The sequence below is a fragment of the Choloepus didactylus genome, chromosome 16, assembly GCF_015220235.1.
Source record: "Choloepus didactylus isolate mChoDid1 chromosome 16, mChoDid1.pri, whole genome shotgun sequence".
NCBI lineage: Eukaryota > Metazoa > Chordata > Mammalia > Pilosa > Megalonychidae > Choloepus > Choloepus didactylus.
In genome coordinates, this window is record NC_051322.1 from 31289561 (window position 1) to 31313313 (window position 23753).

The following is a 23753-nucleotide window of genomic DNA, read 5'->3' on the forward strand; positions in this document are numbered from 1 at the left end:
AACCCAAAAGAAAACTCAAATCCTCCCATACCCCTAATCCCTGCCCCCCCATTATTGACTCATAATATTGGTATAGAACATTTGTTACTGTTGATGAAAGAATGTTAAAATACTACTAACTGTAGTACATGGTTTGCAATAGATATATTTTTTCCATATATACCCCTCTATTATTAACTTCTAGTTATGGGGTCATACATTTGGTCTAGCTCATAAAAGGGATTTCTAATATTTGTACAGTTAATCACAGACATTGTCCATGACAAGATTCACTTTTTTTTTACATTCCCATACTTTTCTTCTGGTGACATATGTGATCTAAGCTTCCCCTTTCCACCACATTCATACACCATTCAGCACTGTTATTCTCACAATAATGTGCTACCGTTACCTCTGTCCATTTCCAAACACTTAAGCTCAACCTAGTTAAACATTCTGTTCATAATAAGCAACTGCTCCCCATTCTTTAACCTCATTCTATATCCTGGTAACTTATATTTCATGTCTGTGAGTTTACATATTATAATTAGTTCATATCAGTGAGACCATACAATATTTGTCCTTTTGTGTCTGACTTGTTTCACTCAGTAAGTACCCTCAAGGTTTCTTCATCAACCCATTTTGTTTTTTGTTTTTTTTTTAAAACGGTTTTGTTCACCCACCATATATTCCATCCTAAGAAAACAGTCAGTGGTTCCCTGTATAATCACGTATTTATGCATTCACCACCATCACCACTATCTGTATAAGGACATCTCCATTTCTTTTTCAAAGAAGGAGGAAGAGTCAAAGAAGGTAGAGAGGCAAAAGAAAAAGAAAGAAAAAAAATGACAGCTAAAAAGCAACAAAAGGAAAGATAGAATTAAACTAAAGTAGAATAAAAGAGTCAGACAACATCACCAAAGCCAAGCGTCCCATACCCCTCCCTTATATCCCCCTCTTACAGGCATTTAGCTTTGATATATTGCCTTTGTTACATTAAAGAAAGCATAATACAGTGTTTCTGTAAACTATAGTCTCTAGTTTTCATTGATTGTATTTTTTCCCCAGTACCACCCCATTTTCACCACCTTGCAAGGTTGACATTCATTTGTTCTCCCTCATGTAAAAACATATTTGTACATTTAATCACAATTGTTGAGTACTCTAGGTTTCACTGAGTTATACAGTCCCAGTCTTTATCTTTCCTCTTTCCTTCTGGTGTCCCACGTGCTCCTAATCTAGAAAGTTAATAGAATTTTACTGGTTGAGGTAGACAGTGAGAGGAAGACTTTTTCCTCAAAGGTGCTTTCAGGCAGTTAAGCTTGCTGATAATAAGTTGATTACCAAATAAAATTTTAGTTCAGTTTGACACCTTTTGTAGTTGGTGAAAGTGCTTCCTGTTTTTTGGTAGAAGGATGGTCTACCCTAAATCAAGGTTTTGTGAGCTTGTGTCTCTTTGTATGTCTTCCTTGGTATTTTATTTAATTTTTAATTTTGGTAATTTTCATGCTCATACAAAAGTAAACAGGATAAGTGTAATGAGCTCCCATATGCCCATTTCCCGGTTTAGATCAATTTTAATTCATGGCCAATCTTGTTTTATCTGTGTCCTTCATCCATTGATTGATGTATAACCTAAGTGCAGAAAAGTACACAGATACGTGTGTTGAAAAACAAATAAATCAAAAGCATATCTTTATGTATTAATTTGACCCAAATTTCGGATACAGATATTACCATTTCATTCGTAAAAATACATACCTGTAAATGGTAGGGATTTTTAAAGGAAAAAAAATTCCATTAGCTTACTTAAAAAATAATTTTTAACAGGTAAAATATGCAGTGAGTTTTAACATTTCAAGTTGTTTTAGTTTGTTTAATCAAGAGCCAAATAAGGTTCATACATTATTATTGGTTAATATACCTCATTTGTTTCTTTTCATCTTTGGGTTTCCCCTCCATTTCTCTCTCTCTCTTTTTTTTTCTTCCTTCCTCAATTTATTTATTAAAGAGTTGGATACTAGAGAATCCCACACTGTAGATTTTGTTGATTGTTTTGCTAACATGTCCTCTATCCTCTAAATTTCCTGGACATCGGTTATTGGATCTTGAATCTGAGGGGTATTTTAGTGAGATGTTACAAAAGGTTGTTTCAGGGGTGTTCCAGTTGCTAATGCTGCCATTATGCAAAATACCAGAAATAGATTGGCTTTTATAAAGGGGGTTTATTTTGTTACAAAATGATAGTCTTAAGGCCGTAAAAGTGTCCATCTAAGGCATAAACAATAGGGTACCTTCACTGAAGAATGACCAAGGCCATCCGGAAAACCGCTGTTAGCTGGGAAGGCACATGGCTGGCGTCTGCTGATCCCAGGTTGTGTTCCAGCTCCTCTCTCAGCTCCTGTGCATTCTTGGTTCTTTCTCCCAGGACGTTTCTCTCTAAGCGCCTGGGGGTCCTATCTTAGCATATTCCAGGACAAACTCTGGGCTTCATCTCTTAGCTAAATGTCCTTCTGTCTGCATCTCCAAGCATGTCTAAGCATCAGCAACAGCAGTCCATAACTCCAAGCACCTCTAAGCTAAGCCAGCAATCATCTCCGTCTGGCCAGCATTTTTAAAGGACTCCAGTAAACTAATCAAGACCAAAGCTGAATGGGCGGAGCCACACTTCTATGAAAATAATCTAATCAACAGGTCACACCCTAATCAAAGATGTCACTCACAGTTCGGTGAGTCACATCTCAATGGAAGTAATCAAAAGGTTCCAGCCTAATCAACACTAATATGTCTGCCCCCACAAGATTGCATTAAAGAACATGTCGTTTTAGGGGCCATAATGTGTCTAAACTGGCATATGGGGCTAAAAGCATGTCCAACCTTACACCTCAAATGGAAATCCTCTTTACAGTACCCTTATTGAATGTTACCCAGACTTTGCTTGAACTCCTGTAGCGATGGGGGAGTTCCTTTCTTTATGCAAAAGCCAATTGTGTTAATAGATGGCTACAAGTTCAAGCTCTAGAGTCAGATAAGTTGGCTTTCCATTAGTAAGGTAGTATTGTTATCTTAAATTTAAAGATGAGGATTCTGAGGCATGGGGAAGTTAAGTAAGTTGATGACTGTCCCACAGCGAGTCAGTGGTGAAGTTGGCATATGAATCTTGCCAGATTCTATACCCCAGTCTCACTTTACTTTTCTGTCAATCTGTGAGATGTCTCCCATTCCTGCTGTGGCTCTCAAAGCTCATTTAACTTAAATATATCATATAGTTTTTACCAATTAACTTTGATTCTGTTAAATTTCGTTGTTTCTACCATTGAGATATTTTGGAATCTTGGGTATGCCATTGGATATTCCTTGTTTAAAAACACTGAGGGTATTTAGTTTTATTAATTTATAATCCTGATCTCCATCATATCCCAAAGGGTATTGTGGGAAGCACTAACTGTTTTAGAATGTAAGCTCCATGAGGTCAGGGAGTTCTGTTTACAGGCATCTCATTAGTGTCTAAAACAGTAAATTGGTGCTAAATGAGTTAATGAAAAAGGTACACAAAGTTTTCATTACATCAGTCTACTGGTCTGATTGTTTTTCTACCATCTTAGGATTTTTTTAAAAAATAGCTAATCATTTATTAAGTAAAATTTATAATAACTATAAACTCATTCGATTATAAAGGGGCTGTCAAATGAATATGAGATTGTAAAGTTAGAATTCTAAATGACAGTTGTAGTCATTATCACTCTCAACTCTCAATTTTTTTCAGTATTTTTTGATTCACAATAGCTAGGTAATATTAATTCACACAGAAAAGCACTTGCAGATATTAAGTATCTTTTTAAAAGTTTGTCCTGAAGAGGCTAAACCTGCTTATAATTGTGCCTAAGTCTCCCTGAGTGCCTCTTTGTTGCTCAGATGTGGCTCTCTCTCTCTAATGAAGCTACCTTGGCGGGTGATCTCGCTGCCCTCCCTGCTACATGGGACCTGACTCCCAGGGCTGTAAATCTCCCTGGTAATGCACGATATGACTCACAGAGATGAATCTGGACCTGGCAGCATGGGATTGACATCTTCTTGACCAAAAGGGGTATGCAAAATGAAATGACATAAAGCTTCAGTGGCTGAGAGATTTCAAATGGAGTTGAGAGGTCACTCTGGTAGACATTCTTACGCACTATGTAGATAACACTTTTTAGGTTTTAATATATTGGAATAGCTAGAAGTAAATACCTGAAACTACCAAACTCCAACCCAGTAGCCTTGACTCTTGATGACGATTGTATAGCAATGTAGCTTACAAGGAGTGACAGTGTGATTGTGAAAACCCTGTGGATCGCACTGCCTTTATCCAGTGTGTGGATGGATGAGTAGAAAAACAGGGACAAAACCTAAATAAAAAATAGGGTGGGATGGGGGGGATGATTTGGGTGTTCTTTTTTTATTTTTATTTTTATTTTTTATTCTGATTCTGATTCTTTCTGGTGTAAGGAAAATGTTTAAAAATAGATTGGGGTGATGAATGCACAACTATAAGATGGTACTGTGAACAGTTGATAATACACCATAGATGATTGTATGGTATGTGACTATATCTTAGTAAAACTGAATTAAAAAAAAAAAAGTTTGTTCTGAAATCTTGGGATATTCTTTCATCAAATTATACCTGAAGCATGAAAGAGAAGTAGGAAATTTTTGTTTTAAAGTGAACTCTAAGGAAAGCTAATATCTTATTACATATCCTTCTAAAAAATTATTGTGGTAAGATGTAGAACATGAAATTTCTCATTTTAGCCATTTTTTTGTGTGTGTACAGTTACATTCACAGTGCTGTGCTACCATTGCCTCTATCCATTACCAAACCTTTTTATCAACCCAACAGAAACTCTATCCTCATTAAGTAATGACTATCCATTTCTCCATAATGTTGGCCCCTGATAACCTCAATTCTGCATTTTCTGTGAATTTGCTTATTCATATATTTCATGTCAATCTACAGTATTTGTTCTATTGTGTCTAGCTTTATTTTACTTAGCCCATAATGTTATCAAGGTTCATCCAGTTGTAGCATGTATCAGAACTTCACAAGTTCATTTCTTTCTTCTTTTGTTTTGTTTTTTTGTTTTTTAAAAGCTTTGAACAATTTATTTGACAAGGACTTATAGAAGCTTGCATCCAAGGAATAGTATGCATTTTCTTCAAGTAGACATGGAATAATTACAAGAACTCAAAAAAGCCACAAAGGAAGGCTCAATAAATTATAAAGTTTACAGTAACTGATAATAAGTGAACCAAAATACAAAGTAAGAAAATGACCCTAAGATCTCTATTCATTTGGAAACAAACAAACAAACAAAAAATCAGAAACTTCTAAATAACATATGGACTAAATACTGCAAATTCCAAAATACACAATGCTCTTACGCTCCTGACCCTACTGGTCATTTTTTGTAATTTCTTGTTCCTTGCTTCTATTATATTTCTTTAAACATTTTCCATTCTATTATATTTCTTTAAACATTTTAAACATCATCATGTTGTAGTCTGTATTTTCATTTCTTATGATTCTCATTATGTGGTTGTTTCCATGTTGTCCCTGTAATTTTGTATTGTGACCTCTTGTTTCCCCAGCTTAACCTCTGAGAAGTCAGAGGAGCCTGGATTAAGAATGGGTTCTTAGAGCAGGTTTGGTAACTTACTCTGTAAAGGCCAGGTAGTGAATATTTTGTTTTGAGGGCCATATGGTCCCCATTGCCACTAGCAGCCATAGATAACATGCAAATGAATAGGAGTGGCTGTGGTCCAATAAAACTTTATTACAAAAACTGGTGGTGAGCCAGATTTGGCTCAGGGGCCTAGTCGGTCAACTTCTGCCCTAGAGAAACATACCCTTTTGCCTCTTCTGGGTAACTTTGGGCCTACCAGTTTAGGACCATTTAACATTCTAGTTTAGAGTTCCCTAGACTATGGTTTCACAAACCATGTGAAAGCCAGCCTATGATTATGAATTCTCATTAGAGACTTTTTCCCATCTTAAGCCAAGACCAAGACAGTTAAGTTTCCTTGTAGACTATCTTTGCCAAGAGGTGGAATTTATTTTTCCTTGCATACCCTTCCAGTGAGATACTTGTACAACAATGTTCAAAGCATCATTATTCACAATGGTGGAAAGGTGGAAGTCTCCTTCCAGTGAGACTCTAACTCTTTATAAATACAGTCTCAATTCCAGTACTCCAACCTGCTTGGTTCAAAGCCTTGTCTCTTGTCCCCAGATCAGACCTTCAAAGTCAAAGCTCCAAGTCCCTGGTATTGGCAAATGCTAGTTTACCGTTCAGATTATAGGTTTTTCTTTGTTTTGGGCCTCTGGAGATTTCCCACCTCTTCTTGAGAGAACATAATTCCTTTTTACAGCTGAATAATATTCCATTGTGTGTGTGTGTGTGTGTGTGTGTGCCACACCATATTTTATCTATTCATCAAGACACTTGGGTTGTTTCCATCTTTCCACCATTGTGAATAATGATGCTTTGAACATTGTTGCACAAGTATCTGTTTGAATCCTTGTTTTAATTTTTTGGGGGTATATACCTAGAATTGGGGTTGCAAGGTCATATAGTAGTTCTCTGTTTAAATTTTGGAGGAGCCACCAAAGCTGCTTTCCACAGCAGCTGCACCATTTTAAATTCTCACTAACAATGCATGAGGATTCTAATGTTTCTTCATCCTTGCCAACAATTGTTATTTTCTGTTTTTTTTCCTTAATTTTTTATTATTTAATATAATAACCATCCCAGGTGGTTGGAAGTATTATCTCATTATGGTAATGACTGATGATGATGAGCATTTTTTAATACACTTATTGACCATTTGTATATCTTCTTTAGAGAAATGTCTATTCAGGTCCTTTGTTCATTTTTTTTTTTTTTTTTTTAAGAACTGATGTTTTTTATTTATTAAATATTTAGTAGAATTTACCAGTGACATCCTCTGAACCCAAAGCTTTCTTTTTGGGAAATTTTCCAACTGCTCATTTAATTTTTTTTTAAAATCAGTTTTATTGAGATATATTCACATACCATACAGTCATCCATGGTGTACAATCAACTGTTCACAGTACTATCATATAGTTGTGCCTTCATCACCCCAATCCATTTTTGAACATTTTCTTTACACCAGAAATAATAAAAATAAGAATAAAAAACAAAAGTAAAAAAGAACACCCAAATCACTCCCTTCATCCCACCCCAATCTTCATTTAGTCCCTGTCCCCATTTTTCTACTCATCCATCTATACACTGGGTAAAGGGAGTGTGATCCACAAGGTTTTCACCATCACACTGTCACCCCTTGTAAGCTACATAGTTTTATCGTCATCTTCAAGAGTCAAGGCTACTGGGTTGGAGTTTGATAGTTTCAGATATTTACTTCTAGCTATTCCAATTCACTAAAATCTGAAAAGGGATATCTGTATAGTGCATAAGAATGCCCGCCAGAGTGACCTCTCGACTCCATTTGAAATCTCTCAGCCACTGAAACTTTACTTCGTTTCATTTCACATCCCTCTTGGTCAAGAAGATGTTGTCAATCCCACGCTGCTGGGTCCAGGTTCATCCCTGGGAGCCGTATCCTGCGTTGCCAGGGAGATTTACACCCCTAGGAGTCAGGTCCCACATAGTGGGGAGGGTAGTGAGTTCACCTGCTGAGGTGGCCTAGCTACAGAGAGAGGGCCACACCTGAGCAACAAAGAGGCACTCGGGGAAACTCTTAGGCACAATTATAAGCAAGTTTAGCCTCTCCTTTGCACTAATGAGCCTCACAAGGGCAAGCCCCAAGATAAAGGGCTCAGCATACCAAGTCATTATTCCTCAGTGTTTACGAGAACATCAGCAACAACCCAAGTGAGGAAGTCCAACATTTCCTCATTTTCCCCCAGCTCCTCAGGAAGGCCCTGCATATATATATTTTTATTCTCTGCCCAAATTACTCTGGGATGTATTGCTATTTCACACTAACCTGTGCAAACCTACCATATCTCACTTCCTATTCAAAGTTCCATGTAATCATGTGTTTGAACAAGCTCACTATACAAGTTAAATTGTTTAGTGTACTACAGAAAATATAGATCCTGCTCCAGATAACCATCTCTTCCCTTGGTCTCACACGAAAGTTGAAGTTTTAAAACGCGGTATTGGTCCTTTACCCTTTGGCCTGATTTGCCCTAGTCCTAACTAGATCTGCTTCATTCCTATCTGTAACTGAAGTCTAGATTCTTTTTCAGCTTTTTAACACTTGCTGTATGTGCTAATGCTGACATTCATATCTGCTAGGCTTTAGCTCTGAGCTTCAGGTGTCACACAGATACCCCAAGTTCTAGAGACCAATCAGGTCATACACAAAGGGATCGGCATCTCTGAATTTGGAGATGGCCATTACAATTCGGGAATAGATTTGACTGCTGTAAAAGCTCACAATCTAGGGACCATTACCATGAGCATTCCCCTGATAAGCTGTGCTCCAAGATTCAATTCTGAGTTTACACATCGTAGTTAGTCCATATTGGTGAGACATTATAGTGTTTGTCTTTGTTTCTGGCATACTTCACTCAAAATGCTGTCTACAGGATCCATTTCCCTCGTTGTGTGTCTCACAGCTTCATTCCTTTTTGCAGTTGCTCGATATTCCTTTGTATGCATACACCACAGTTCACCATTCTGTTCCTCAGTTGTGTACCCTTAGACCACCTCTACCCATTGCAAATCATGCATACTGTCTCCATAAACACCAGTGTGCAAATGTCCACCCGTGTCTGTGCTCTCAGATCCTGCAGGTATATACCCCATAATGAGGTTGCAGGACCTTATGGCACCCACATACTTAGCTTCTTGTGGAGCCATCACACTGTCCCCCAGAAAGGCTACACCATTCTGCTGCCTCACCAACAGTAAATAGGTACATCCCTCTCTCCATGTTTTCCCCAGCACTTTTATCCCTATTTATATTTTTTCCCTAAAATTAATAGAAACATATTCACATACCATACAGTTCTCCAGTGTACAGTCAGTTGTTTGTGGTGTCATCATATAGTTGTGCATTTATCACCAGTCAGCACTTGAGCTTTGCTCATTTTTTAATTGGATTTATCTTTTTATTGTTGAGTTGTAGGAGTTGTTTATATAATATGGGTATTAAACTCTTATCAGATATATAATTCGTGACTTTTCTCCCATTCTTTAGGTTTCCTTTTCACTTTGTTGATAATGTTCTTTTATGCAAAAATGTTTTTAATTTTGATGAAGTCCAGTTTATCTAATTTTTCTTTTGTTGCTTGTGCTTTTTTGTGTCATATCTAAGAATCCATTATGGATTCCATTATGTCGTGAAGATTTTCCTGTGTTTTCTTCAAAGTGTTCTACAATTATAGTTCTTATATTTAGGTTTGCGGCACTTTGAGTTAATTTTTGAATATGGTATGAGGTAAGGGTACAACTGTATTTTTTTGCATGTGGAACTCAGATTTTCCGAGTACCATTTGTTGAAGACACTATTTTTTTCCCCACTTAATGTACTAAGCAGCCTGGTTAAAAATCAATTGGCCATAGATGTACGAGTTTATTTCAGGACTGTCTATTCTAGTCTGTTTGTTTGTTTGTCTGTCCTTATACCAATTCCACATTGTTTTGATTACTGTCAGGTTTTTGAAATTTTGAAATCGGCAAGTGTGCATTCCCCAAATTTATTCTTTTTTCAATATTGTTTTGACTCTTTACGGTCCCTTGTAATTCCATATGAGTTTGATGGTTGACTTTTCCATTTTTGCATAAACTACTGTTGGAATTTTAATAGGGATTATGTTGAATCTGTGAATCACTTGGGTAATATTGGCATCTTAACAATAGAAAGTCTTCTAATCCATAAACATGAGAAGTCTTTGTATTTATTTAGGTCTTCTTTAATGTCTTCCAGCAGTGCTTTTAGTTTTCATTGCATAAGTCTTTAACTTCTTTGGTTAAATTTACTCATAGATATTTTATTTCTTTAAATGTTAATTTAAATGAAATTGTTTTCTTAATTTCCATTTTGGATTGTTCATTGCTGCTGCGAAGAAATACAACTGATTTTTGTGTGCTAATCTTGTATTTTGAAACTTTACTAAATTTGTTTGTTTATGAGCTCTAGTAGCTTTCTTTTGGATTCTTTGGGATTTTCTATATGTAGGATCATGTCATCTAGGCATAGAGATAATTTTACTTTTTCCCTTCCTATTTGGATGCCCTCTCTCCTTCCCTCCCGTCTTTCCTTTACTAGCCAGAACTTCCAGTGTAATGTTGAATAGCAGTGAAAGCAGGCATCCTTGTCCTATTCCAAATGTCTATTCTTAGGAATTTGGACAAAAAGCTCCTCTAACTTACAGCAAAATGCTGCACTTTGTTATTCACAGTTGTTGCATCACCTTGGAGATTGCTAGAGATGTATAAGCTCAAGTTAACACTTTGCTCTTGGGAAACCAGAAATTGCATTTTAATAATAATGCCTTGTGATTTATATGCACATTAAACTTGGGAGAACTGTCAATCTTAGTAGGTTTAGGGTGACTCTGGGATTAGCACTTTCAACAAGCTTTCGGATAATGGTGTTACTGCTACTGTATGAACTACACTTTGAATAGGTGTAACAACATTTTTTGCCACAATGAGAAGCTTATGCAGTTATTTGCATTAACTTTTTTTTTAAAATTTAATAGATTTTATTTTGAAATAAATTCAACCTTACAGGAAGAGTTGCAAAAACAGTACAAACCCCATACATAGAACTCCAGCATACTCCGACCCCCCTCCCCTGATACCCCGATCCACCACCTTTAACGTCTTGTCACACCACCATTTCTTTCTTTCCCTCCCTCTCTCCCTCCCTCCCTCTCTCCCTGTCTATCCTCCATCATCTGTTGCTGTGTCCTCTGAACATATGTGAGCAAGTTGCAAATATCTTTGAACAAACAATGTAATTCATATATACCTTTCCCATGGACAAGAACATTCTTTTATGCAGTCTCATTAAGCGCAGCTAAGAAGTTCAAGAAATTCAACATTGATACAAAGCTTACATTCTATATTTCCTTTGTGTGTATGTGTGTGTGTGTGTCCCATCTGTGTCCCTTTGAGCCTCTTCTCCTCCATCCTCAGATCCCATTCAGGATCATCCTTGGCATTTAATTGTCATCTATTTAGACTTTTTTTTTTTTTAATTGTGGAAACATATATATAGCCTAAATCTTCCCATTCCACCCTCTCCGTAGCATTCCATTAGTGGGATTAATCACATTTAGAATGTTGCAATGCTATCACCTTCCCACCATCCATTTCTAGAAGTTTCCCTTCACCCCAAATGGAAACCCTACACTCATTTCTTAACTCCCCATTGCCCCTTCCCCCACTTCTCAGAACCCCTACTCTACTTTTCATCTCTATGGTGATATTCACTGATACTTTCTTTGTGTTTACCGTGGGGCTTAAATTTAACATCTTAAATCTATAGCAATCTTGTTTTTCTTTGATATCAACTTAACTTCAATATGACACATAAACTATGTTCCTTTACTCCATTATTCCCCCACCTTTATGTAGTTGTAAAAAATTACATATTTTACATTGAGTCCAAAACCACTGATTTATCATTACAGTTTATGTATTTTAGATCCTGTAGGAAGTAAATAGTGGAGTTATAAATCAAAAATGCAGTAGTATTGGTATTTATATTTACCATGTGATCTTCACTGGAAATATTTATTTCTTCATGTAGTTTCAGTCAGTTGTTTAGTGTCCCTCCCTTTCAGCCTGCTCAACTCCCTTTAGCATTTCTTATAGGACTGATTACTGGTGATGATGTCCCTCAGCTTTTGATTATCCGGGAATGTTTTTATCTCCCCCTCATTTTTATCCTCCAGGTGTTTGTGAATTCTCCAAGTCTCTGATGGTTATTGACTTCTATTTGTATTCTATTGTGGTCAGAGAACATGCTTTGAACAAATTCATTTTTTTTTTTTTTTTTTCATTTATTGAGGCTTGTTTTTATGCCCTAGCATATGGTCCATTCTGGAGAAAGATCCATGATCACTAGAGAAGAATGTGTATCCCGGTGACCTGGGATGTAATATTCTATATATGTCTGTTAAAATTTTCTATATCTCTCTCTCCTTTCTTTATTTCTCTGTCGGTAGGGCTCCCTTTAGTATCTGAAGTAGGGCAGGTCTTTTATGAGCAAAATCAGCATTTGTTTGTCTGTGAAAAATTTAAGCTCTCCCTCAAATTTGGAGGAGAGTTTTGCTGGATAAAGTATTCTTGGTTGGAAATTTTTCTCTCTCGGAGTTTTAAATATGTCATGCCACTGCCTCTCGCCTCCATGGTGGCCGCTGAGTAGTCACTACTTAGTCTTATGTTGTTTCCTTTGTATGTGGTGAATTGCTTTTCTTTTGCTGCTTTCAGAACTTCCTCCTTCTCTTCAGTATTTGACCAGTCTGATCAGAATATGTCTTGGAGTGGGTTTATTTGGATTTATTCTATTTGGAGTTCGCTGGGCATTTATGCTTTGTGTATTTATATTGTGTAGAGGGTTTGGGAAGTTTTCCCCAACAATTTCTTTGAATACTCTTTCTAGACCTTTACCCTTCTCTTCCCTTTCTAGGATACCAATGAGTCTTAAATTTGGACGTTTTATTTTATCTATTGTATCCCTGAGATCCATTTTGATTTTTTTGATTTTTTTCCCCATTTTTTCTTTTGTTCTTTCATTTTCTGTTCTGTGGTCCTCAAGGAGGCTGAGTTGTTGTTCAGCTTCCTCTAATCTTGTATTATGAGTATCCAGAGTCTTTTTAATTTGACCTACAGTTTCTTTAATTTCCATAAGATCTTCTGTTTTTTTATTTACTCTTGCAGTTTCTTCTTTATGCTCTTCTAGGGTCTACTTTATGTTTTTTATATCCGGTGCCATCCTCTTCTTCATGTCCTTTATATCCTGAGCCATGCTCTTGTTGCCTGTCTGTAATTCTTTGATTAATTGTGCCAAGTACTGTGTGTCTTCTGATCTTTTGATTTGGGTGTTTGGGTTTGGGTTCTTCATATCATCTGGTTTTATCATATGCTTTAAGATTTTCTGTTGTTTTTGGCCTCTTGACCATTTGCTTTACTTGATCCCTAATTTGACAGAACTGCAGCTTGGTGGTGTACACTTTCTCTAACTAACCAGCAGATGGCGTCCGTGAGTCACCTATTCCCCTCAAGTCCGTTCTCCCCCACTTTATCTTTGTGGTGTGTGGGGGTCTGATTCTTGTGGTGTCCAGTTGGTGCACCAAGTTTGGGTGTGTTGCTGTTGCTGTCTGCCCTGAATGTGGGGCATGTGTCTGGGTGGTTAGGCAGGCAGGGCAGCTTTAATAATCAAACCTCCCAGGTGTTCATGGAGATTTAAGGCTGTTCTCTGCCACTGACCCACAAGTCCTTGGTATTGGCGTAGGTTCCCTGGGATTTCCAAGCGGTTCCCCCTTCCCAACTGTGCTCTTCCAGGACTTCTGCTGAGGCAGGGCCGTGCCACATCACTAGCATACGCCGGCCTGCCAGGGAAGCCCTGGGTCACTGGGCTGTGCAGGGGCGCTCCCAGCCTGCTCAAAGATGGTTGAATGGGAAGCGTTAACTTCCCCCTTTTTGCACAGCTCTGCCCTCCCAGCTCCGGGACAGTCAGCTGTGGGTGTATTAAAGGCCATGTCCATGGCCGATATTGTGGCTTTTATGTAGTGCTGTGGGAAAGGTTCCCTGTCACACTGGGTTTCTTGGCATGGCTCTGGGCTGTGGGTCTGGCTTTGGGCAGAAGCGTCCCCCACCTGCTGGGGAGATGGCTGCAAGGAATAAAGTTTTTTTCTCCTTTTGGCTCCCCTCTGGTCCTCTGGTCTTGAGACAATCAGCAGCGGGTGTGGGAAGGGGTATCCTCCACGCCAGACACTGAGGCGTTAGCCCAGCCCACTCCCGCCGTGCTTCACTGTGCGGCTCTCCCCATCGTATCTGCAGCCACTCCTGGGCTTTTTTTTAAAGAACTAGTCCGTCTCCAACGTCAGCCCACCGTTTCCCCATACCGCAGCGCGGCCGCGGAACTTTCACCCGACTCACTCACTCGTTTCAGAATGCAGTCTCCTGGTTTCACCAAATGCACGTTCCCTGTGGATTTAGCAGACCTTGTCTGGCTGGTGCATCACTGGCAGTGGTGTTCTGGGTCACTTTCTGGTTTTTATCTAGTATTTTTCACAGAGGTGTTTTTTTGCCCTGTCTCACCTAGCCCCATCTTGGATTCTCTCCTGCATTAGCTCTTAAGCTGTGAGAAGAACACACAGCTGGTATATCTGAATTGATATGAAGTTAAGCACATTGTGGGTATGCTGTAATGGTGTACTTGTCTTCATGTACAGTTTGTTACAGTATATATGCACAGATCTGGATTTTAAAAAATGCTAGAGAACTACATCTTTCCAAATCTTTGAAACATTTTCAAGACGTTCGAATATATGTGTAGGATTGGCAGCAAAAGTATAATTCCATGATTTGCACAAAAATGAATTCTCCTGGCAGCAAAGGCCAATGCTTTTGAATATTTGCATTTCTGGTTTTTAAAATAGTTAAAAATATATCTTAAAAGTAAAACAAATATTCAGAACTCTTGAAAATCAATGTTTGAAAAGCATTGATAAAGCAAAAAGGCTATGTACTTGTCCCTAATATATTGTTGACTTTGAGCCTGACAGTTAGCCTTTCTGGGCCTCTCTTCATAAGTAAAATTAAAGGCTCCTACTAAATAATCTGTCTCTTTTGATGAATTCCTAAGTTTCTGTGATTCTGTGATTTGTGGTGCGGCCTGACAGAACTTTATATATAGTTTCATAAAGTCCATTTCCTTGATTTAAAGACATTTATAGAATAGTGGTTAAGAGCCAAGGATTTAACTCAGTAGAAAAGGATGTGTCCTTGAGCATGTAACAACCTACAGGTGAGGCTATGTAAAAGCGATAATATTGATTCTTTTCCTATATGTTTGTTTTGAGGAATAAACGAGAGCAATGCATGTAAAGCAATTAGTATGTATGTTAGCTATTGTTTCTTTACAGGTGAGTAAACTGAGTTGGAGAACACTCGTAATTTGTTTGAGATTCAATATCTAGTTAATTATAGACTTTAATCCAGAAACCAGACCTCCTGATTCCCACAACATATTCTCTTGGTTCTTTAGTCAGGCTTTCATGAAATGCCCATCTTTTAAACTTTTAAACATTTGAATTTTTTTAAACAAATCCTTTAAAATTTTTATCTTCTCAAAGCAGACAGAATTTTACTTTTGCAGTTTATTATTTTCTGTATAATGGATATGTAGATTATAAATTTTGGGGCTTTTTAAAAGTGTGCTTTTCTGAAGAGATAGCAGTGTGTGTGTAAATTGGGTGTGTCTATTAGCTATTATATATTAGCTGTTATATTTCCTTTAAATTTTGGATTCTAAGATAAGACGGCTGCTTCTTTGTTTCTACCATTTTCAGGTTGCAAATCATTTTTTGTTGTAAGGAGTTACAAGCAGCAGTTTTCTCATTGTTTATTTCCTTTTTTAGATGTGGAATTTAAAATAAGGTTGTTCAAAGAGCAACTTGAAGTAGACGTTTGGTTTTATAAATGTTGTGATATGCTCACCTTGATTTAAATTCTTTTAACTTTTTGAAATCTTTTCTTCTCTTCCAGTTGAAAACAATCCCCGAACAGGAAACCTCGGTGCCCTAATTAAGGTCTTCCTTTCTAGAACCAAAGAACTAAAACTTTCAGCAGAATGTCAGAAGTAAGCTGGTTCATTAAATCATGTTCTCTTTTTGTTTAGCAACATGAGTATTATTTTTCATTTATTGATGGAAATAGAAAAGAATGAGGTTTTAGTTTTGTGTCCAAGTCATTGGGGTGAGTTTATAAATTCTGGAACTTAGTTGATTTCAGCATTTTAGACAAGCTTTAGAAATATATTCTTTAAGAAGATTGATAGTAATGTTATTATTAAAAAGAGAGTAAATTATTTCCCCATTATCAGTACTGGTCATATCCAGTTTAAATAGTGACTTAGCCTGAATGTCATTTCATTCCACATCTGTTGCTTTTATTTCTTTCATATTAGGTTTAATGGAAGGTTATCCTTTTAATGTACTGAAGAATTTTTAAAGCCATTTTTTGGATGGCAGTCTCTTAAAAGATTATTGACCTGCCTTCCAAACAAATTATATTGAATCAAATTAAAGTTTTTATTGTCAGTTTATAGTTGTTAATACAAATAGCTAATATTGTACTGTGCTGCTGACGCTCGTTTTAAAATTTTGGTTATGAATTTGCATATACTCTTTCTGTTACCATATATTTATTTTTTATTTTCTAGGTTTCTTTGCTTTGAATTGCCAATATATGGGGCAACTTTAAAGTTAAGAACAAAGAGCAGTCATGCCTAGAGGCATCAGTAAGGATTATTATTAAGTTGACTCACTATGTATATCATACAGAATGAGAAATGAAGCATAATGTAATAGAGATCTCTGGTCCAGTGTAATAAATCGTGAGCAATTAAAAGATATGGGCATTGTTCTAAGATTACAAATAGGCTGGGCAAAATGGTTTATAGATCATGAAGAAATCATGGACTAGGAAGAAATTGCTTGTCCTCATGATTAAACTTCGATTCTTGTGTGATTTTGGTCTTTCTAGCCACATCTTCATTTGGCAGACACACAATGCTTTGTTTATTATTTGCTGCTTGCTGAAAGTGTTCATCTATGAAATGTCAGAGGAGGAATTGCAACTTCATTTTACTTATGAAGAAAAATCTCCTGGCAGTTATAGTAAGTATTGCCTGTGAAGATGTTCTGGGTGTAGCTTATGTAACATGAAAAGATAGCGATTGAACAATAAAAGTAAAATCTTGAAAATTCCGGTTATCTTTTCTTAATTTTAATTTTTAAATGATCTGACACTCACTCTTTACTTTCCTTTGTTAATTTAAATGGGCCAAGATTCTCAGTTTTTTGTTATGAAAGCCAATAGGATGGAAGCTTTTATTTTTGACCTGTATGCATGTGGAAGAAGGGAGTAAAAATTAAACTCACAAATATTTATTCTTTTCAGAAAATAGAAATGTCAATTTAAATATCATTACCAGGGCAATAAATACATTATTAAGGAAAATAATCAGAATTACAAATTTTATAAAATTTTTAAATGTGAAAGGACCCTTACATAGGATGTAACAAGTCTCTGAGGGTAGGTGGCTTTGGGACTACAGTTCGTTATCGGAAATAACATTTTCAAGGACAGTTTTATGAAGCTGAAGTGTGTTATCTTTTCCTGGAGATACAGAGAAAGGTCATCATCTCCCCTCTTTATATTGTTGAGCTATTTTTTGCTACTGTTCAGGAGAGTCTGTAGTTTTCAAGATCAAAAGCTGGGGTTTCTTTTCTTAGCACTGAGAGAACAAATTAAGTCCAGAAGCTTAAAACTGACCACCTGGAAGGTAAAAGGGCGAGAGTGGCATTATTAATAAATGAAATATGAGGACTGCACTACTTTGTATCTATGTTTGGAACTTTCTTTCCTCCCTTCATAATTAATCTAATTAACACAATAAATGAGGTAATTGTTTAGTCAGCTGAAGTGAAGGCTCTTCGTTCGTGTGGAGGAAAAAAAGGGAATATGTTTAGTTTTCTCGCAACTTTTTCTTTTTTAAAATTTCAAACCTACAGAAAAATTGAAAGAATTGTACAGAGAACACACATTTACCTTTCACCTATATATGTCATTTGTTAACATGTTGCTACATTTGCTTTATGCTGCCCTCCATCTCTCTGTCTCATCTCTTTACATATGCATACGTATTTATGCTTAGTATTCATGTACATTTTTTAAACCTTTCAACTGCAAATTTACAGAAAAGTTGCAGAATAACAGTACAAAGAACACCTGTGTACAGATCACTCAGATTCACCTACTTTTAATATTTTACTCATTAACATGGTCATTTGTGATCTTTTTCTCTTTTGAATTTATATATATATATGATCTTTTCCCCTGAACCATTTGAGAATTAGTTGCACTATGGGTATTATGGCCCTTTACCACTAAATACTTCCACAATGTGTTTCTTTATTTTTAAAATTCATTTTTATTGAGATATAGTCACATACCATGCAATCATACAAAACAAAGCATACATTCAATTGTTTACAGTACCGTTATATAGTTGTGCGTTCATCACCAAAATTCATTTTTGACATTTTCATTACCACACACACAAAAACAATAAGAATCAAAACCAAAGCGAAAAAGAACAACCAAAGTAAAAAGAACACTGGGTGCCTTCTTTCTTTTTTTTTCTCTTTTTTCTCCCCCCCCCATTTTCTACTCCTGCATCCATAAGCTGGGCAAAGGGGAGTGTGGTCCATATGGCTTTCCCAATCGCATTGTCATCCCTCATATACTACATTTTTATACCATCGTCTACGAGATTCATGGGTTCTGGTTGTAGTTTGATAGTTTCAGGTATTTACTGCTAGCTATTCCAATTCATTAGAACCTAAAAAGGGTTGTCTATATTGTATGTAAGAGTACCCACCAGAGTGACCTCTCGGCTCCTTTTGGAATCTCTCTGCCACTGAAGCTTATTTCATTTCCTTTCGTGTCCCCCTTTTGGTCAAGAAGATGTTCTCCATCCTACGATGCTGGGTCTAGATTCCTCCCCGGGAGTCATATTCCACATTGCCAGGGAGATTCACTCCCCTGGGTGTCAGATCCCACATAGGGGGAAGGGCAGTGATTTCACCTGCCAAGTTGGCTTAGCTAGAGAGAGAGGGCCACATCTGAGCAACAAAGAGGCATTCGGGAGGAGGCTCTTAGGCACAATTATAGGGAGGCCTAGCCTCTGCTTTGCATCAACAGTCTTGCCAAGGGCAAGTCCCATGGTAGAGGGCTCAGCCCATCAAACCACCAGTCCCCAATGTCTGTGAGCACATCAGCAACCATCGAGTTGGGGAAGCCCAACACCCCTGCATTCTCCACCAGCTCCTCAAGGGGGCTCTGCATATTTTTTTCATTTTTTTTTTTTAATTAACTAGATAAAAATTTTTTTTTTTTAAAGATAAACGATAAAAAAACATTTCAAACAAACCATAACAAGGGAGTAAGAAAAAGACAACTAACCTGAAATAACTACTTTACTTCCAACATGTTCCTACTCTACCCCAAGAAAATAACCTAATATAGCAATATTTCTGTGAACTTTTTCCTACCATACCCATCAGAAATTAATGAACCATAGTCATTGCTGGGCATTCCCAGAATGTTAAATTTATCTGTTCTTACTGGGTTATCGGTCCCCCTTCATTAACTGCTCTCTATTGCTAGTTCCCCTACATTCTACATTATAAACCATTTGTTTTAGGAGTGTGTTGTTTAACCTCCAGGTGTTTGTGAATTTTCTAAGTCTCTGATGCTTATTGACTTCTAATTGTATTCCATTGTGGTCAGAGAATGTGCTTTGAATAATTTCAAAAATTTTTTTTTTAAATTCATTAAGGCTTGTTTTATGTCTCAGCATATAGTCTATTCTGGAGAAAGTTCCGTGATCACTAGAGAAGAATGTGTATCCTGGTTATCTGGGATGTAATGTTCTATATATGTCTGTTAAATGAAATTCATTTATCAGATTGTTTAGGTTTTCAGTTTCCTTATTGGTCTTCTGTCTGGTTCATCTATCTATAGGAGAGAGTGATGTGTTGAAGTCTCCCACAATTATTGTGGAAACATCCGCTGTTTCCTTTAGTTTTGCCAGTGTTTGTCTCATGTATTTTGTGGCACTATGATTGGGTTCATAAACATTTATGATTGCTATTTCTTCTTGTTGAATTGCCCCTTTTATTAGTATGTAGTGGCCTTCTTTGTCTCTCATAATATCCTTGCATTTAAAGTATTTTATCTGAGATTAATATTTCTACTCCTGCTTTCTTTTGGTTGTAGCTTGCATGAAATATTTTTTCCCCATCCTTTCACTCTCAATTTGTGTCCCTGTGTCTAAGATGAGTCTCTTGCATGCAGCATATTGATGGTTCCTATTTTTTGATCCATTCTGCCAATCTGTATGTTTTAATTGGGGAGTTTAATCCATTTACAGTCAACATTATTACTGTGAAGGCATTTCTTGAATCAGCCATCCTATCCTTTGGTTTATGTTTGTCAGATATATTTTTTCCATCTCTCTCTTATTGTCCTTTAATGAACCAATATTGAATCTCTTTAGTACTGAATCTTTCTCCATATCTCTCTCTCCTTTCTTTGTTTCTCTGTCTGTAGGGCTCCCTTTAGTATCTGAAGTAGGGCAGGTCTGTTATTAGCAAAATCTCTCAGCATTTGTTTGTCTGTGAAAATTTTAAGCTCTCCCTCAAATTTGAAGGAGAGTTTTGCTGGATAAAGTATTCTTGGTTGGAAATTTTTCTCTCTCAGAATTTTAAATATGTCATGCCACTGCTTTCTTGCCTCCATGGTGGCCGCTAAGTAGTCACTACTTGGTCTTATGTTGTTTCCTTTGTATGTGGTGAATTGCTTTTCTCTTGCTGCTTTCAGAACTTGCTCCTCTTCAGTATTTGAGAGTCTGATCCAAATATATCTCAGAGTAGGTTTATTTGGATTTATTCTTTTTGGAGTTCACTGGGCATTTATGCTTTGTGTATTTATATTGTGTAGAAGGTTTGGGAAGTTTTCCTCAACAATTTCTTTGAATACTCTTTCTAGACCTTTACCCTTCTCTTCCCCTTCTGGGATACCAATGAGTCTTAAGTTTGGAAGTTTTATTTTGTCTGTCGTATCCCTGAGATCCATTTTGATTTTTTCTGTTTTTTTCCCCATTCTTTCTTTTGTTCTTTCGTTTTCCATTCTGTGGTCATCAAGGAGGCTGAGTCATTGTTCAGCTTCCTCTAATCTTGTATTATGAGTATCCAGAGTCTTTTTAATTTGGCCAACAGTTACTTTTATTTTCATAAGATCTTCTATTTTTTTATTTACTCTTGCAATTTCTTCTTTATGCTCTTCTAGGGTCTTCTTTATGTCCTTTATATCCTGTGCCATGCTCTCATTGTTTGATTTTAGGCCTTTGATTAATTGTGCCAAGTACTGTGTCTCTTCTGATCTTTTGATTTGGGTGTTTGGGTTTGGGTTCTCCATATTGTTTGGTTTTATCATATGCTTTAAGATTTTCTGTTGTTTTTGGCCTCTAGGCATTTGCTTTATTTGATAGGGTTCTTTCTGGATATAATACCAGTAAGTAATTTTTCAGATCTACAGCTTGGTGGCGTATACTTTCTCTAACTAGCCAGCAGATGGCATCCCTGAGTCACCTATTCCCCTCAAGTCAGTTCTCCCCAACTTTGTCTTTGTGGTGTGTGGGGATCTGATTCTTGTGGGGTTCAATTGGTGAACTCAGTTTGGGTGTGTTGTTGGTGCTGTCCTCCCTGAATGTGGTGCGTGTGTCTGGGTGGTTAGGGAGACAGGGCAGCTTTAATAATCAAACCTCCCAGGTGTTCCTGGAGATTTAAGGCCCTTACAAGAGTCTAAGCCTTCATTTCAGTCTTGCCACAGATTGTCTCTGCTGCTGACCCACAAGTCCTTGATATTGGTGTAGGGTCCATGGGATATCTGAGCAGGTCCCCCTTCCCAGCTGTGCTCTTCTAGGATCTCTGCTGAGGGAAGGCTGTGCCATGTCACAAGTGCACACCGGCCTCCAGGGAAGCCCTGGGCCGCTGGACCATTCAGGGGTGTTCCCAGACTGCTATCAAGATGGTTGAATGGGGTGTGTTAATTTCCCCCTTTTTGCACAGCTCTGCCTTTCCAGCTCTGGGACAATTAGCTGTGTGTCCACTAAAGGTCACTGTCCATGGCCGATACTGTGGCGTGTGCGTGGCACTGTGGGAAACACTCTTGGTGTGGCTCTGGGCTAGGGCTCTGTCCCTGGGCAGGAGTGTCTCCAGCCCACCAGGGAGATATCTGCAAGGGGCATGGTTTCTTTCTCCTTTTGGCTCCCCTCTATCCCCCTGGCCCTGAGACAATCAGCAGCGGGTGTGGGGAGGGTTATCCTCCATGCCAGACACTGAGGCGTTGGCTATAGCCTGCTCCTGCAGTGTGCGCTGTTCTCACTGCTGTATCTGCCACCGTTCCTGGGTTGTTTTTTTTTTTTTTTTAAAAAAGAACTAGTCTGTCTCCAAATGCCAACCTGCAGTTTCCCCACACTGCAGGGCAGCCGCCAGACTTTCTGCTGGCTTACCCACTCGTTTCATAATGCAGACTCCCGGTTTCACCAAATGGAAGGTCCCTGTGGATTTAGCAGACCTTGTCTGGTTGGTGCATCGCTGGAACTGGTGTTCTGGGTCACTTTCTGGCTTTTATCTAGTATTTTTCATGGAGGTGTTTTATTTTGCCCTGTCTCACCTAGCCACCATCTTAGTTTCTTCAAAACAGATTATTTAAAGATGGGCTAAAGGAACTGTTGCAATAGGGAGAAAACTCCAGTCTTGAGATCTGCTAGCATCTCCTGGTTTAGGCAAAGCAATACTTTTCTTTTATGGGGAGGAATAAACAAAGCCAGAAAGAACTGGGTTTGGGAAATGGGATGTGCAAAGGTGGCATGGCATGGCAGGAGCATAGATCAGAGAATGTTTTACCCTCAGGACAGCCTGTTCTCAGAAAAGTCTTTAAAGGGGGTTGTATCCTGGCCCAAAGAGTAGGTCGAAGTTCAGGGACTTGGGAGAGGGAGAGAAGCTAAACCAAAGTTTGATTAACAAGCATTTTGTTCCCATTGATAGATGGAGGCAAAATAGTTGAGCTGATCATTTATGAGGCAAAGAATGGAAATTTGGAGGGTCACATCTTGTCACAGAACAACTATAGGAGGGCCAGAGGAAGGAGACGCTGCCAAGTGCCTTTGTGAGTGAAAGTATGAACCATAAATCAGCTTTTATTGCCTGGCCCTGCAGCAGCGGTTGCATGATGTCCTGCAGCTGCTGCAACACAGCCCAGATTCAGGGAAGGGACGGCTGGCTCCAAGGCTGGCAGAGGAAACCCTCTCTAAAAGTTGGGTGGAGTGTTGAGGTCAGTCTGGGAGATCCATGAGTAATCAACACAGAATTTGGCCACAGCTTGGTCCCCTGGAAAGAGGTGCTTTCAGCCTCCCACCAGCATCCACCTGGAAGGGAAGAGCTAGGGTTTATTTTCTCCTGCTATGTGTGAGTATTTCCTGGACTGGCAGTTCCCTGGGGAGCAGCATAAACCCGCATCTTGGTTTTAGCCCTCTGTTCAGCAGCTGCATCCCGCCTCAACACAGCGTCTACCAGGACGTAAAGATCAGGGCACTTCACAGTATAGTAAATGTTACATTTCACTTGTGTGAAATGTAGTTACCATCATCATTATATTAAATTGATAATAAAGCTATGAATGTACTCCTTAATTGACCCAGTTATAAATTGGGTGAGGTTATGATGTAGATGGCTTTTGGAATACCGAATAGAAAATACATTGGAGGATGAGGATGGATAAAAGGATTACAGTAAAACAGAAATTTATATTCTATTTATCCAAAACTATTTCATGATCTCTAAACAGGGCATAAGTAGCCTAGAAAGAATGAACTAATTAGAACTGAGTTGTCTGATGATATGTATAAGGAATTCTCTTACTGTCACA

General features: G+C 37.9%; 1 protein-coding gene across 4 annotated transcripts in view; it reads left to right on the forward strand.

Moving 5' to 3' along the window:
• Positions 1-23753, forward strand: part of DYM (dymeclin) — a 448453-nt gene that overhangs the window by 93043 nt on the left and 331657 nt on the right. For all 4 annotated transcript variants that reach the window (XM_037805588.1, XM_037805586.1, XM_037805584.1 and 1 more), the window contains 2 exons: positions 15741-15834; positions 16740-16873. In XM_037805588.1, the coding sequence (XP_037661516.1) occupies positions 15741-15834; positions 16740-16873 (228 nt within the window). The remainder of the gene's footprint in view (positions 1-15740; positions 15835-16739; positions 16874-23753) is intronic.